General features: G+C 48.3%; 1 protein-coding gene across 1 annotated transcript in view; it reads right to left on the reverse strand.

The window, feature by feature from the left end:
* ralgapa2 (Ral GTPase activating protein catalytic subunit alpha 2) overlaps positions 1-14,373 on the reverse strand; it is a 113,525-nt gene that overhangs the window by 82,375 nt on the left and 16,777 nt on the right. Inside the window, exon 2 of the mRNA XM_035384366.1 lies at positions 4,105-4,215. Coding sequence (XP_035240257.1) covers positions 4,105-4,215 — 111 coding nt within the window. The remainder of the gene's footprint in view (positions 1-4,104; positions 4,216-14,373) is intronic.

Genomic DNA, 14,373 nt, shown 5'->3' on the forward strand with positions numbered 1-14,373 from the left:
CTGAGTCCTACCAGGTCACCTGGATGGTGTCTCACTCTAAATATTGTGTCAAACTCAATTATGAGTCCTACCAGGTGACCTGGATGGTGTCTCACTCTAAAGAATGTGTGTCACACTTAATTCTGAGTCCTACCAGGTCACCTGGATGTGGTCCCACTCTAAATAATGTGTCACACTCAATTCTGATTTATGCTAATCTCGGCTTGAGACGCATACACGCTTCATCCAGTTCCCTCACAGCAGCCTAGGCTTGCACAATACGGTGAGCCTATGAGCCAGCACATGGAACTAGCCTACATCTCAATGGATTTTCAAATGGTTTTACTTGCATGTAATACTGACAGAACTGATTCAATCAATGGCAATTTGTGGCAATTGAGACTTTAATTTCTTAATTAATAATATGAAGAAGAGTTAAAATGGCATACACGTTAAATAGAGCCTGTTGTAAATATGTGAATGTCGCTAATGAATTGCTAATGAATTGTAAATATTTGTATGCACAGAACCTGGTCAGCATGTTCCCAGATTTAGCCTATTTTAATAAACTCAGGGCCCTCATGACAAAAGCACAACCCCAGAAAGAGTTGGGAAGTTCCTTAGTGGAAAATGTCATGAAAATCTGAGACATGAAGTGAATTTTGTTGCCAGATTTGCATGGATTGTCCCCATTTTTACTGCATTTTCCCCTCTGTCACCATTATTTTGCATACATCAGACATAAGCAGGCATGTACTTTTTATAATTTATAGCAGGCAATAATTCGGCAATAATTTGTTGCTTAATTCAGTCAACATATAATGGTTCTGTACAGAGCAATTACAGAGGGTTTTCAGTTTTTTCAGCTTAATTGACAAGCACGGCAAGTTTAGGGATTGTCGCTGACCGTTGGTAGGTAATTTATTTTTGTCTCTTGCATATAAACGACTTTCAAATGAACTGAGAAAAACTCAATGTAATCATTACAAAGACTTTTTTCACGTAAATCACTCAATCAGTCGCACAGACTTGTGCTGGGAACCATACTTTGTGCTCATTTAAATTTTGTCTCCATGTCATGAAAGCCCAAATGTAAACGTGGCTTGCAATTTGTATATGAGTGTGTGAACGGGTCGGTCGTTTCTTATAATCTTCATTTGGGGATTTAGGAAATTAAGTTTTGAAAAAGTATATCCTGCTGAATTTTGTTATACTTGAAGTCACCCATGCTTTGGTTACTGGGTCTTTATTTGGGGAAACATCAATGGAACGGGAACCCTGGGCAAATTCAGACTGTCCATCTGTGGCTGTGGGTTAGGACAAGTTCATTTAATTATATTCAGTGCAGCGACATTAACCACCCATTTCAGACTTAAGAATACTCAAGGGCGAGTACACATTTCTCTGATGCACATCTGAACAAAAAGCCCTTAAATTCTTCAAGTAATAATCAGGCTCAATGTGTTTTTCCCACAGTGGGCAGGAACTGCCGCCGTGGGCTATGCATGGCAAATTGTGGTCACTCACTCACTCACAGATGATCTGAGAGGGACGTTCAGTGGGACACATGTGCAGGTGGTGCTTCGTTTAGTAGGACGCATGCACAGGTGCATCACCCAAAATCACCACTTCGAACGGCACAGCATTTCTAAGCACAGCTTTATCACCTAACGTTACTTTAGCTAACCCTAACATGTTAGCGTTTCGCCTACTTTAGTTAACTTAGTTAGCGCGTACCACCGATTCAGATGTATGGACACACGGAGGACGACAAATAACGTTACAGAGGTGAGGACATGCCATAGCTAGCAAGCTATATAGTTAGCCGAGTTTTACTCATGACACTTTGTGCCGTGGGTCTGGACGGTTTCGTGCTTGTTCTTTAGTGCTCGGTGTGTCAACTGTAATATTCGACCATTTTTAATAGTTTGTCTTCTCAAGAACCTCAGCTGGTGCACCTGCGACTTGAGGTGAATCCCAGCAACACACCCGTGTGGAATTATCAACCCTTTGGCCCATTCAAGTTCAACTGTGTGGATTCAGGTAATGTCTAACAGGTCGTTCCAGCAGCTGTCGGCTTTACTTCCTGCCAACTGTGACCTGAAAACACACTAAGAAATGCGTGACCTCAATGACTTTGGCTGTCCGGTTAACAATACCTCAGCTCACACACCACTGCCCCTTCGACAAAAACAAACACTAAAGGGAAATACACAAGGTCGATGCAAAATCACATTAAGGCCCCTTTGGCTACAGACTTCCCCATCAACAAGATGTTTTTTTTTTTTTTCTTCAGACTAAAGGGAAAAAAAATGAAAGCACACACATAAACACACACTACTGCACACACTCAAACAGGCTCACAGTAAAGTGAATTCTATAAAAACAATTCAGTGGCCTTGTAAATGCGACAATAATTTAAAAAAAATAGTTACACTGTCTCAAACACAATACTGAACATCAATGTCAGTTGGCCATACCTTAATAAATGTCTATAACTACAAGTAATTTGTCTGAAATTTACTTATATTATTTAAGTCTACTTCGTGAAATGAAGTGAGGATTTTACCAACAAATCACAATGCTGAAACTTTGTTAACATTTTGTTCTTAAAGATTTTTTAAAGAAGAGCAACTTAAGAAAAATAAGTAACGTCTGCTGCTGTTCTAGAGTTAGCGCCACCCTCCTACCCAGAGTTCTATGCGGCACTGCAAGATTCATACCGATATTGCATAATAAATGTTGTAACAGTTGCTGGAAACATTTGAATGTTATAGTAGTGGTGTGCTTAGCAGTTTCTTCAGTGTAGACAGTAACTGAGAAAAGGGAGAATTCACACCATGTGAGACTTTGCAAGAAAAGAACATCGCAGTTCATCTGCTAATGATGCATGTTATCACAAGCATATGGACTTTTAAGAGTTATTGAAATGAGCTAATTTAGAAGAAACCCACATACTGATTTTTATGTTCTCTGGTTTTCTATAGTATCTACTCAGGATATCAACTCGGCCTTCTTTTTCATGATGCTAACATTAATTAAATGGTAATGGTAAATGGACTGCATTTATATAGCGCTTTTATCCAAAGCGCTTTGCAATTGATGCCTCTCATTCACCAGAGCAGTTAGGGGTTAGGTGTCTTGCTCAGGGACACTTCGACACGCCCAGGGCGGGGATCAAACCGGCAACCCTCCGACTGCCAGACAACCGCTCTTACCTCCTGAGCTATATCTCCCCCTTCATTACAACATCACATCACAATCACAACCAACTCAAATTGTCAATTACATTTATTTTTTTATGTGCGGATAACATGATTTCAAAGCATTAAAAACAACTCAAAAATGTTACAGCAATAAAACTGAGTAAACTGAGGTTAAAGGTTTTACAATGTGACTATGTTTACATGCACACTGATGTTCCGATGATAACCGTGAGTCTTCAAGTATTCTGTCTACGACGTGTGTCATCTAAACACTTCATTCCAATAACCATAACCCCCAGTTTTTAGTTTTTATTCCTCTATTAAGCAGAATATTGAGTCATGGATGAACAACTTACTTGGAATAGACAGTGCAGTCTGTAAGTATTTGGACAGGGACATAACAGTCATAAACATAATAGCAGTTTTGGCTCTGTACTCCAGCACATTGGATTTGAAATGAAACCATGAATATGATGTTAAAGTGCAGGCTTTCAGCCTTAATTTGAGGGTTTTTACATCCACATCGGGTGATCCGTGTAGGAATTACAGCTCTTTTTATATACGGGTACCTCATTTTAATTAGCATCTCTCCATACTAATACACATAACAGGGTTAACATATATCAGGCCTAGTCCCATGGCACTTATTTGGAATGCTGTGAATACCATATATGCAGGAATATTTGTGGCTGTCGTATTTCGCCGTTCATGTAAAACAGGTTATTCAGGATATGACTGTAACCAGGATAAACACCATTATTCAAAATACTGTTCACATGTCAACATGCCCTTTAGATATTACCAAAGCAAAAAAACAAATGTCCAAATTGTATCAGTTAAGGGATGTGGATTGCATGTGTGTTTAATTACATGTGATAAGCTTGCAGAGGGTAGGCTGTGTTTCTTGCGTCCATCTTACCTTTTTGCTTTAAGTTGCTTTCCAGTATAATGAAATTTTCATAGAAGATAAAATAAATCTGAGAACAGTTGGACTCGAAGAACGGCTTCAGTTCACTCTTGTCGATGATATCTGAAAGAGAGAGAGGACAGACTGTTAGCAGAGTTCAGGCAGACTCTACCGGCCTCATCGACAACAACAATACCACTGACAACTCCAGTTTAAAAACCTGTTTCTGGTACGCACTGTACATCGTCGTCAATTCCACTGGAAAATACCAAAGATGACAATCAGTCATAAGCGTAATAGTCCATCGCATTATTTCACTGTTTAGTACCATTATGAAGATAATTATAATTACTGTTTGTCTTAATATAATCATCATAATCATAATAAATGACAATATAAGTCTTCTTATTCTGTAATTAGAAAAAAAAAATCGCTGTGAGTGTATGAAAACTCTTTCAGAAGGGGCGACGTCAGGTAAGAAACACAAGAAAGTTTGACGAGGAGAGCAGACCGTTGAGCCCATCTGGGTTTGTCATTTTGCCCGGGCCTCACGGCCTCGCACGCGCTCAGTGACGAGGAGGGCCTTATAATGATCCAAAATGAGAGCGAGACCAGCTGGAAGGAAGGTAGGCGTTCTGAGGCGACCGCTCGCGAGCAGCTCATCACGGCCGCTCGCGTGGAAACATCGCCGAGCGCTAGTCTTCCCTCGGGCTGCAACGGGAGGGCTGAAAAGGGAGACGCGGATACTGAGGGCCCCCCCAGGAGAGCCTGTTCGAGGGTTCGAGGGAGGAAGATGAGGAGACGGTTTTGTGGGGATAATTCCAAAAGCTCCCCCCCCCACCCCCCACCCCCCACCCCACCCCACCCCCCACAACAAAGGAAGATCTGGGCCAACTCGCTCTCGCCTCGTCTTCGCAAAAAAACCGTGTTGCGTAACAGCCGACAGGGCGTGAACTTCATCCCCAAATAAATCTGGATCCCATCAAAGCGGAGAGCAGCATTTTTTATTTATTTTTTTACTGCGGTTTAGCGATTGAGCTAGGTTCAGAAACGGGCCTTTGTCAGAGATTTTCGGAGGGGCGATAGACCGCGTCAGGCGGTCTACGGACGGACGGAGCTTAGCACGGTGGGTAAGGAACTGGGCTTGTAACCGAAAGGTCGCAGGTTCGATTCCCGGGTAAGGACACTGCCGTTGTACCCTTGAGCAAGGTACTTAACCTGCATTGCTTCAGTATATATCCAGCTGTATAAATGGATACAATGTAAAATGCCATGTAAATGTTGTGTAAGTCGCTCTGGATAAGAGCTGCTAAATGCCTGTAATGTAATGTAATGTAATGTAATGTAGACGTTAACGGCGCTCACGTGCGCGCCTCGTAAAACCGCTAGGTGTCCGACTACGCGGCTCCATTCGACTCAGGCGCCAATCAAACAGCTGCGCGAAAATCAAAACATTTGGCAGGCCTTCTGCTTGGCGCGGTTCCCTCTACGTCGCTCTCTAAAGTTCGTCACATTCTCTTATGCAGCCATTCCTCTTTTCCGATGACACCAGGTGACACATTAAACTGCAGCCTACGCGAAATAAAAAAAAGGGTAAAGCCATTCCGAATCTTTGCTTTACGCATCGATGACATCATCGTAATCAGCGCACAATAAATCAGAACATCGCAAATTACAAACAGGTTTTAATTTAGTTATTTTTTCAACTCGAAAGGAGGCTACCTGCTGAACTGTCTGTCTTCCCTTCCGTCCTCCACACGCCAATCATCCGACTGCCCCCACCCCGTGTCGCCCCCGCACCGCGGCGTCCCGCCCAGCCCGGCGTGACGGCGGGGGGGGGGGGTGGCGGGCACCTGGAGCCGGTCCAGGTGACGGCACTCAGGCGATTACGCTAACGCCGCGGAAGGGAACGCCGATATCGGTCGCGGGTTTTTAATCCCCTCTTTCAGGCTTACGGCTGCCCGAATACAGACTGCCTGGGGGGGGGGGGGGGGGGGATACCGTAAACTGCTCCCGAGGGTGAAAGAACAGAAGCGCGAGAACAGAGGGATGCGGATTTGGGGTGACGTTAGGTAAGCGCCTTTGCTCTGCGGTTCGGGTTTTTTAAATCTGAAAACGCAGCAGCGTGAAAGAAGCTGTCTTCGGTAAACAAAAAAATTATAAATAAATTTAAAAAACAGACAATTGCATACGGGTATCTCGTACCAGGCAGCTCTTTTTAAAAACCACCTCCGCAAACTGGGTCACGTGCTCACGCCGGCCGCTAACGCTAACGGCGCTAACAGCGCTAAGAAAAAACGAGAGTGGAAAAGGGAAACGAACGCCTCGCTAGCACGACAACGCGAGCCGACGCCGTAAAACCGTCTCTCTCCCTAAAGCCAGGAACACTTCCTTAAAACAGAGGATGCAATCATCGGCGCTGACAAGAAAAACAAACGAAGCGCGCCCGAGCGGAAACATGTTTCAAATTTTTACCCTTAAGCGCTAATGCTAATGATTTTTCGTGTGAATTTACTCAAGATCAGTCAATCGAGCAATCAATAAATCAATCTTCGTTCTCCAGTAATATACTCATCACACAGCACTTGAGAGCCCTTTTTTTACCAGAGAGAATAAGAAGCTGGAGAAAAAAAAAAAAAAAAAACTTGGCTAATGTGGCCAAAAACTGGAAAAAATGGCTCCCCGGCCTCGAACATAGGTCGATTGAGCCGAACACAAAGCAGCAGGATGCAAAGACGTGCAAAGCAAGAACGCGCGGAGCCGATCGGACCCAGACGCAAATAAACGGAGCGAGTGCTCTAAAGAGCGCCCGGGGCCCCACAAGCGCTGGGCTCTGCATATCACTCTTAACGAGGACGCTCGCGAAGCCCATTAAAGCGCGGCCTACCCGGGGGGGATGCGGAGGGATTCCCGGAAAACGCCGCCGATCCGGATCTTTGAGGCGCGTTCGAGCGCGGCTAATTAGCCAGGCGAGGCCATTATTGACTCCGCTCATCCCACCACCATTCCCCCCCACCAGAGCGTGCGTCTTTCGGTCTCCCGCGGAGACCCGGGAGGCGGTCCTACGGAGGGCGGGCGCGCGCGAGGGCGCCGTGGCATTAAGCGTGCTAAGCGTCGCATTAAGCGTGCTAAGCGTCGCATTAAGCGCTCAGCGCGTTGCATTAAGCGTGCAACGCGGTGCATTAAGCGCGGAGTGCGCCCGTCAGAGGGCTCGGGGTCAGTTTACGCTAATGGGACGCTAGCGTTAGCGCGGGATGGCGACAGGTTAAACCCGTATCTCTGTTATGTATGACCCAGGGTCTTAGCACACTGCCCCTCCTCACTCTGGACCCCATCTCCCAGAGGGCTCCACTCTTCATTAAAATCCCTTTTTTTTCTGCTCTTCCTCCAGCTTACTGAGCTTCCGATGACATCAACCTTTCTGCACACTGAGTGTAGCAATCCGCACAGCGACGGACTGCACAACCCTACACCTCCGCCCTCAACTCACAGGCCACAGGGGCAGGGGAAAACCTCTGTGACTGCACACGCCGTCTTCAGCAAAGACACGCTCCTCAAAATGAAGGTTCCGCTCAACGAAGACGCACTCGTGCTATTATTAAGAACCCTCGGTAAACCGTGCTAAGACGCACTAACCTCTCCCAGTTAAACTTAGAACCGCTTAAATTGTTGAGTACCGCAAACGTCATTTCCGTCCTGGTTCCACACACACAAGTACAAGCCCGCTGGCCCATCACCACGTGACCATACTGCAGCAATGCTACTCAAGTCCAGGTCCAGCGGGCCGCAGCGTCTGCAGGTATTCGCTCCAACCATGCACTGAACCACCAGATTTCACTAATATTTCGCTAATCGTTTTTACCTCCTCGGTTAAGGAAGTGAACTCGTCAGTGAAATCGGTTGGAGACACTGCGGCCTGCAAGACCTGTAGTTGGGTAGCCCTGCCGTAGTGCATGTTACTGTAGAAACAGGAGCGTTCTATCGGCAACTGGAGGCATAAAATGTACTGTGCAGTGACCTCAGGGCCCAGGGCAGTGCTTCCCAAACTCTAACTCTGAGGCCCTCTGTGTATGCCGTTTACTTCAGCCAAACTTCTGATAAGGTAATTCAGCACGTGGATTTAGATACCGTACTGCCAGGATTTTTATCGATTCGGAACGTGGGGTAGGTCATTCGCTTTTATTAGCCTAAACCTTTCGTTAGCAACAGCAAGATTTCAGGTTTCAGCAAGCAGGTGTCCTCACTTGATCTCTGGGGCTCGAATGTGATGTTGCTTTTATGGCCAACATTCCAAGAGATGGTTTCTATGGGAATTTGGCCATTTCAGCCGGGGTAAAAAAAACACTGTACAGGGGTTACCCAGGACTGAAGGGCTGTTATCTGGCCCTCTCACTCGTTCTCCTTTTCAACACTTCCCATTGTGCCTGCTCGCTTCCTGTCCCTCAGGAAACCGCGTCCCGACTCGGCACCGCTACGGGGCGGGGGTCAGCAGGCGCATCCTCGGACCTGGGCTGGGGGGGGGGGGGGAGGGGGTGCCCTCGCTCAGATAACGAGGCGTTCCGGCCGTAACGCTGACCAGCAGCTGGAGCGGGGCCCGGCGCGAGCGGGCTCTCTCATTGTTAGCCCGGGGGAAAAGCGAGGGGAAACCGGGAAGGGGGGGGGGGGGTGGGGGGGTCCGGAAAGCGAGCGGCTGGCGGAACTCGCGCGGCTCGGCTGGCGGCGGCCCCGCTCAACCTCCGCACAATGGAGGGAAGATCTGCTGCGCGCCCGCGGCTCGCCGCTGCCCTTGACCGTCGAAGCATTTTCCCCCGCTGACCCACGACCTCACGACCTCGAAACTAAAAAGTCGCGCAGTCAGCTGCCTGTGTGGGACTCTGGGAAGGGACCTAAACTGAACTGTTAAGACCATCGGGGCCAAAGATCTGCCGCTTACGTGACACACCCCACCCGCCGCGTCCGTTTCTTTTTTGGTTTTGTTCTTGTTTTGTTTTTTTTTATCTGCCACCCAACCCGGTGCTGTACATATCCAATTCCTGCTCCAGCTGCCTCCAACCGCATCCGTGCTCCATGTGCAAACCACTCCGCCGATTCGAGGAGAGCTGGGACAGCCGCGGTCCTCCTCCAAAACACGTGCTGTCCAACAGCTGCTTCAGTTTGCGTCGCAGACCACAGCGTAGTTCACACAGACAGGTGTCGGAGGAAGATCTTTCATATGAGGCTTTGACGAGCGCCCTTACTGGCCAGCAGGGGGTGGTCAAGAGCGACAAACCGTGGATCCCTGTCCAACTGAACCCTCCCATAACCTGGGTCTCCACCTGTGGAGCTACCAGCCACAGTCAGCACCGGCACGGTCCGGATTCGATCCGAGGCTGTGAGGCTCATCCATGCGCCACAGCGCGGTGCCTTAACCGAATGAGCCACTCGCCAGCCCCCAACTGGCTCAGACGGCGCCGTGCTGTATTCAGCCCAAAGCCAGAGCGCATGCAAAGCGTTCATGGAAATTACAGTGACTGCTCCCCCACAGGGCTGCTTTCACTTTCCAGCCACGTTCAGAGATGGAGCTGAAGCTTTACGCGTTCTGCCTGCAGGAAACGTGCCACTGCAGACATGGAGGATGTGAGGCGGTAGATGCGAGACTGCACATCTGAGACCGTAGATGTGCAGGGTGTGAGGCTGAAGTTGTGAGACTGTCTTAGGCTGAGAGTTTGCAGGTGTGAAGGATGAGAGGTTGTAGCACAGCAGAACCTGAGGTTGTAGATGTGAAGGCTGTGCGGCCTTCTGTGTAGGATGTGAGGTTGTAGACGCGAAGGGTGTGTGGTTTCACGCGTAGGGGTGTAGGAAGGGAGGTTGTAGCTCTGCAGCACGTGAGATTGTAGATGTGAATGTTGTGCAGCTGTACAAGTAGTATCTGAGGTCCTAGATGTGAAGGTTTTGTGGCATTATGTACAGGATATGAGGGAGTAGATGTGTCACGTTGCGGATGTGAGTTTGCTGAGGTGCAGGAGGACATGAATTTGTAGATGTGCAGGATGTGAGGTTGCAGATGGGATTCAGGGAGTATTCTTCGTACATCCTCTCCCCACATTACCAGTCTCTGCTGGCACTGCTCTGCACCACAGAGGGCTTTATTTAGCAGCTGTCGACATGTCGGTGTTAGAAATTGTTTAAAAAATAAGAAATCTGCTGCCAGAGATGATGACTGTATAAAATATTCAAAGTGGGGAACTCAAGGAAATAAGCACAGCCTGGGGGCCAGGAAAAGAGCTCTTCCAGTTCCAAACGTTCTACTGCAGCTCGGTATGCAAAAAACTATGCCGATGATGTCATCAGCTTGAACATGTCCAGGTATCCTAGGAACCAGAGGAGCCACGGGAGGCACGCCCGCGCTCCACACTGGTCATCCGACAGCCGCTCTCTCTGCACGGCGTTCTCCTCCACGTATCGGTTCGGATCTTGTCTCTGGTCCAGCACGTCTTCAGAGCTTTGTACGTCTCTCTGGAGTTTCAGCCATAAGGCAGGCTTAGGCTGAGGCGCGTACACAAACACTGTGAGAATCTCCCGTGTCAAGGGGACACTGCGTGTGTGTGTGCGTGTGTGTTTGTGTGTGTGTGCATGTGTGTTTGTCTGCATGTGGGTGTGTGTGTGTGAGAGAGAGGGAGAGAGTGTGTGTGTGTGTGTGTGGGCATGCGTGTGTGTGTGTGTGTGCGCGTGCCTGCATTTTCTGATTGTGTGTGTGTGTGTGTGCCTGCATGTGTGTGTCTGTCTGTGTGTGTGTGTGTGTGTGTGTGTGCGTGTGCGTGAGAGAGAGTGTGTGTGTGTGTACACATGTGCGTGTTTGTGTGCATGTGTGTGTGTGTGTGTGTGTGTGTGTTTGTGATTGTGTGTGTGTGAGATATCGAGAATTAAAGAAGTCCACACACTGATAGCTCCCGCTTCCATGCTTTATTGACATGTGGAGGCTGTTTGCTCTGCGTCAGACTTATCGCCGGCGCGTCCCTGCGGAGCGTCCGATGGCGCTCGTTTATGAAGGGCAGAGTCTGCGCCAGGTCGCGGTCACGAGGCGGGAGCCAGGTTTTACGACTGTTTACCGCCGGGGGGGGGGGTCATGTGACTCACCTCCGAGACCGGGGCGGCTGAATCTCGGCCGACTCACCACCTGGGCTGCAGTAGGGGCGGGGTGGGGGGGTGGGGTGGGGGGGGGTCTGTTTTTCACAGCGTTTTGGAAGCGGGTTAGTGATTAACTGAGCGGAATTACAAACAAGCCGTTTGTGATGGTAACTGACCCACCCTCCCCCCCCCCCCCCCCCCCCCCCCCCCCCCCCCCCCCAAGTCCAGCAGTGGTGGATTTGGCCGTGCTCTCTCTCTCCCGCTTCCTGTCTTCAGAAGCTGCCGCCATTGTCCCCCCCGGGACCGCCGCGGGTTGGCACAACTCGCGTCTCGGCGCGGACCTGGCAGCCCGCCGTCGCTCGGACCCGAACGTCCCTTCCCCGGCGGCCAGCTCCTCAAAAAAAAAATTCCACGTTTCCCCGAACCCTTCAGAAATACGTGAGACAGAGAGGAGGCCAGGACTCACTCGACTCACCTTCCTCCTTATCTTCACCTGACGAATGACCACGTCTTACCGTTTATCTTCTGGAAAAGACCATTTGCCAAGCTTACTCTTCACCAAAAAAAAATTCACCAAACGGTCTTTGTGATAAAAAAAAAAAACCATATTCATATATTTTAAAGTTTAGGTCCTTTGTTGAACGCAGGCGTGAACTAGTTTGAATAAAAAGCCCTTTTAGCCCTCAAGCCCCACGCATGCCCTGCAGCGCTCACAACAAACCCGCACGCGGCAGCGGGGCATGGCCGGGGCCTCCGCTACAAAGGCCCGGCGGAGGGGGAGTGTTCGAGCTCAGGCGGCTCGCCTCTGTGGCCGCATTGTCTTGTCACGTCATCCCCCGCGCTGAGCCGGGCTGCAGAACAGGTTTTTTCTGCGGAACAACAACAGCGTGATAATGAAGGGAAGGGAGACGGACCTGCGGGGGGCTACGGTGAGCTCTGCAGCGCTGCCCCGGTCAGACGCAGCCAGGCATGCCCAGATCACGTCTCTTTTACCATGTTTACGCCCTAATAAAAACTCCGCTGTCGCTTGAAAAGGATCACTCGATACATCCTGAAGTCGGCGCTTTGAGCAAAATGTTTTTTTTGCTTTTTTCTTTTTCCATTTGCCAGTCTGGCTGCGCTCTTCTGCTTGCTGGGCGTTGTGAGTTTTGTCCGTCCGTTCATCCTCCGGCACAGGGATTCGAAGGAAACGCCTGCGTTTAAGAAGTAGCAGCACAGGGACTTGAAATAAATGCCTGTGTTTAAGGTAGCAGCACAGTGGGCTAATGGAAATGCCTGTGTTTGAAGTTATAGCAGCAGTAAAGCAAAGGGAATGTCAGTGTCTGAAGGTATATCAGCAAAGTGAAGCAATGGAAAATACATTGTGCGAAGGTAAAGCAGCGGTCAGCTGATTGAAAGGACGGTGTTTGAAGGTATAGCAGCACAGTGAGCTGATAGAAAAGCCTATGTTTGAAGGCATAGCGCCACAGTGAAGCAAGGGAAAAGCCTGTGTTTGAAGGTATAGCAGCACAGTGAGCTGACATAAAGCCCCACGTTTAAGGTACAGCAGCAAAGAACAGCAAAGGAAAGGCCTGTTTGGGGAGAACAGTAGCACAGTGAGCTACGGGAAATGCCTGTGTTTGAAGGTATAGCAGCACAGTAAGCTGAAGTAAAGCCCTGTGTCTGAGGTACAGCAGCACAGTAAGTTGAAGTAAAGCCCTGTGTTTGAGGTACAGCAGCACAGTAAGCTTAAGTAAAGCCCTGTGTTTGAGGTACAGAAGCACAGTAAGCTGAAGTAAAGCCCTGTGTTTGAGGTATAGCAGCACAGTAAGTTGAAGTAAAGCCCTGTGTTTGAGGTATAGCAGCACAGTAAGTTGAAGTAAAGCCCTGTGTTTGAAGGTATAGGAGCACAGTGAAGCAAATAAAAGTAACGTGTTTGGAACTGAAAGAGCTTTCCGGGCCTCAAGACTGTTTATTTCCTTTAGTTTCCCCACTCTGAATGTTTTACATCTTCTCTGGGAGCAGCTTATTATTTCCAAGCACTTTTTCACACATAGCACCTCAACAGCTGCTAAATGACAACATAGCAGAGAGGACCCAGGGGACTGCCAATGCAGGGAGAGGGGGTACAAAGAACACTCACTGAATCCCACCTACAACCTCACATCCTCTCACACCTCAACAATCTCATATTCTACACATTAGAGATGGTTACTGGTTTCACTATGAACATTTCCAAAAGTATGGGGACACCTGAACATCAAACCCAGGTGTACTTTTTGAACATGTCATTCCAAAACCATGGGCGTTAATATGGAGTTGGACCCCCCTTTGCTGCTATAACAGCCTCCACACTTCTGGGAAGGCTTTCCACTAGATTTCGCAACATGGCTGCGGGGATTCGCTTCCCATTCAGCCACAAGAGCATTAGTGAGGTTGGGCACTGATGTTTCATGTGAGGTCTGGCTCGCAGTCGAAATTCCAATTCATCCCATAGGTGTTTGACGGGGCAGAGGTCAGGGCTCTGTGCAGGCCAGTCAAATTCTTCCCCACCAAACTCAGCAAACCATTTCTTTATGCTTGCTTTGTGCACAGGGACATTGCCATGCTGAAACTGAGTCACCGTGAAAAAAGTCAAAATATAATCAAACATGAACAAAATCAGGCCTTAGTGTTCTGGTCGTCATCTCACATCCATAAGATCTACAAACTCACAGCATACACACCCACAACCGCACATCCTAAAGATCAATCTCAGGTCATCTACAACATCACATCCTTAAGATCTAGCTCAGAACTTACTGACTGATAGTTTCACATCCTACATGCCTATATTCTCACAGCCTAAATAACCAAAGCCAATCATCATTGGCAGCCTCACATGGCAGGCTCAGAACATGTCAATGGCAGGTGAGTTTGGTTCTATATCACACTGTGATCATGGCTGCAGTGTACACACCAGGGTCTATAGGAATTCAGTCTGAGGAACTGCCCAGTATGAGGGGTTCTCCAACCTTGGAAGTTCTGAAGTTGTACAGTGTCCACCCAGCATAACTGGGACCAAACTGCCAGAGCAGAACACACATTCATCATGGCAGCACACCCCATGTAGCCTAAGTTACAGAAACGTACTGCCATACAAATCATGCTCTATTTTTTAAAAACCGCATAATGCATGCCGGCACTGTTGTGTAA

The sequence above is a fragment of the Anguilla anguilla genome, chromosome 1, assembly GCF_013347855.1.
Source record: "Anguilla anguilla isolate fAngAng1 chromosome 1, fAngAng1.pri, whole genome shotgun sequence".
Taxonomy (NCBI): Eukaryota; Metazoa; Chordata; class Actinopteri; order Anguilliformes; family Anguillidae; genus Anguilla; species Anguilla anguilla.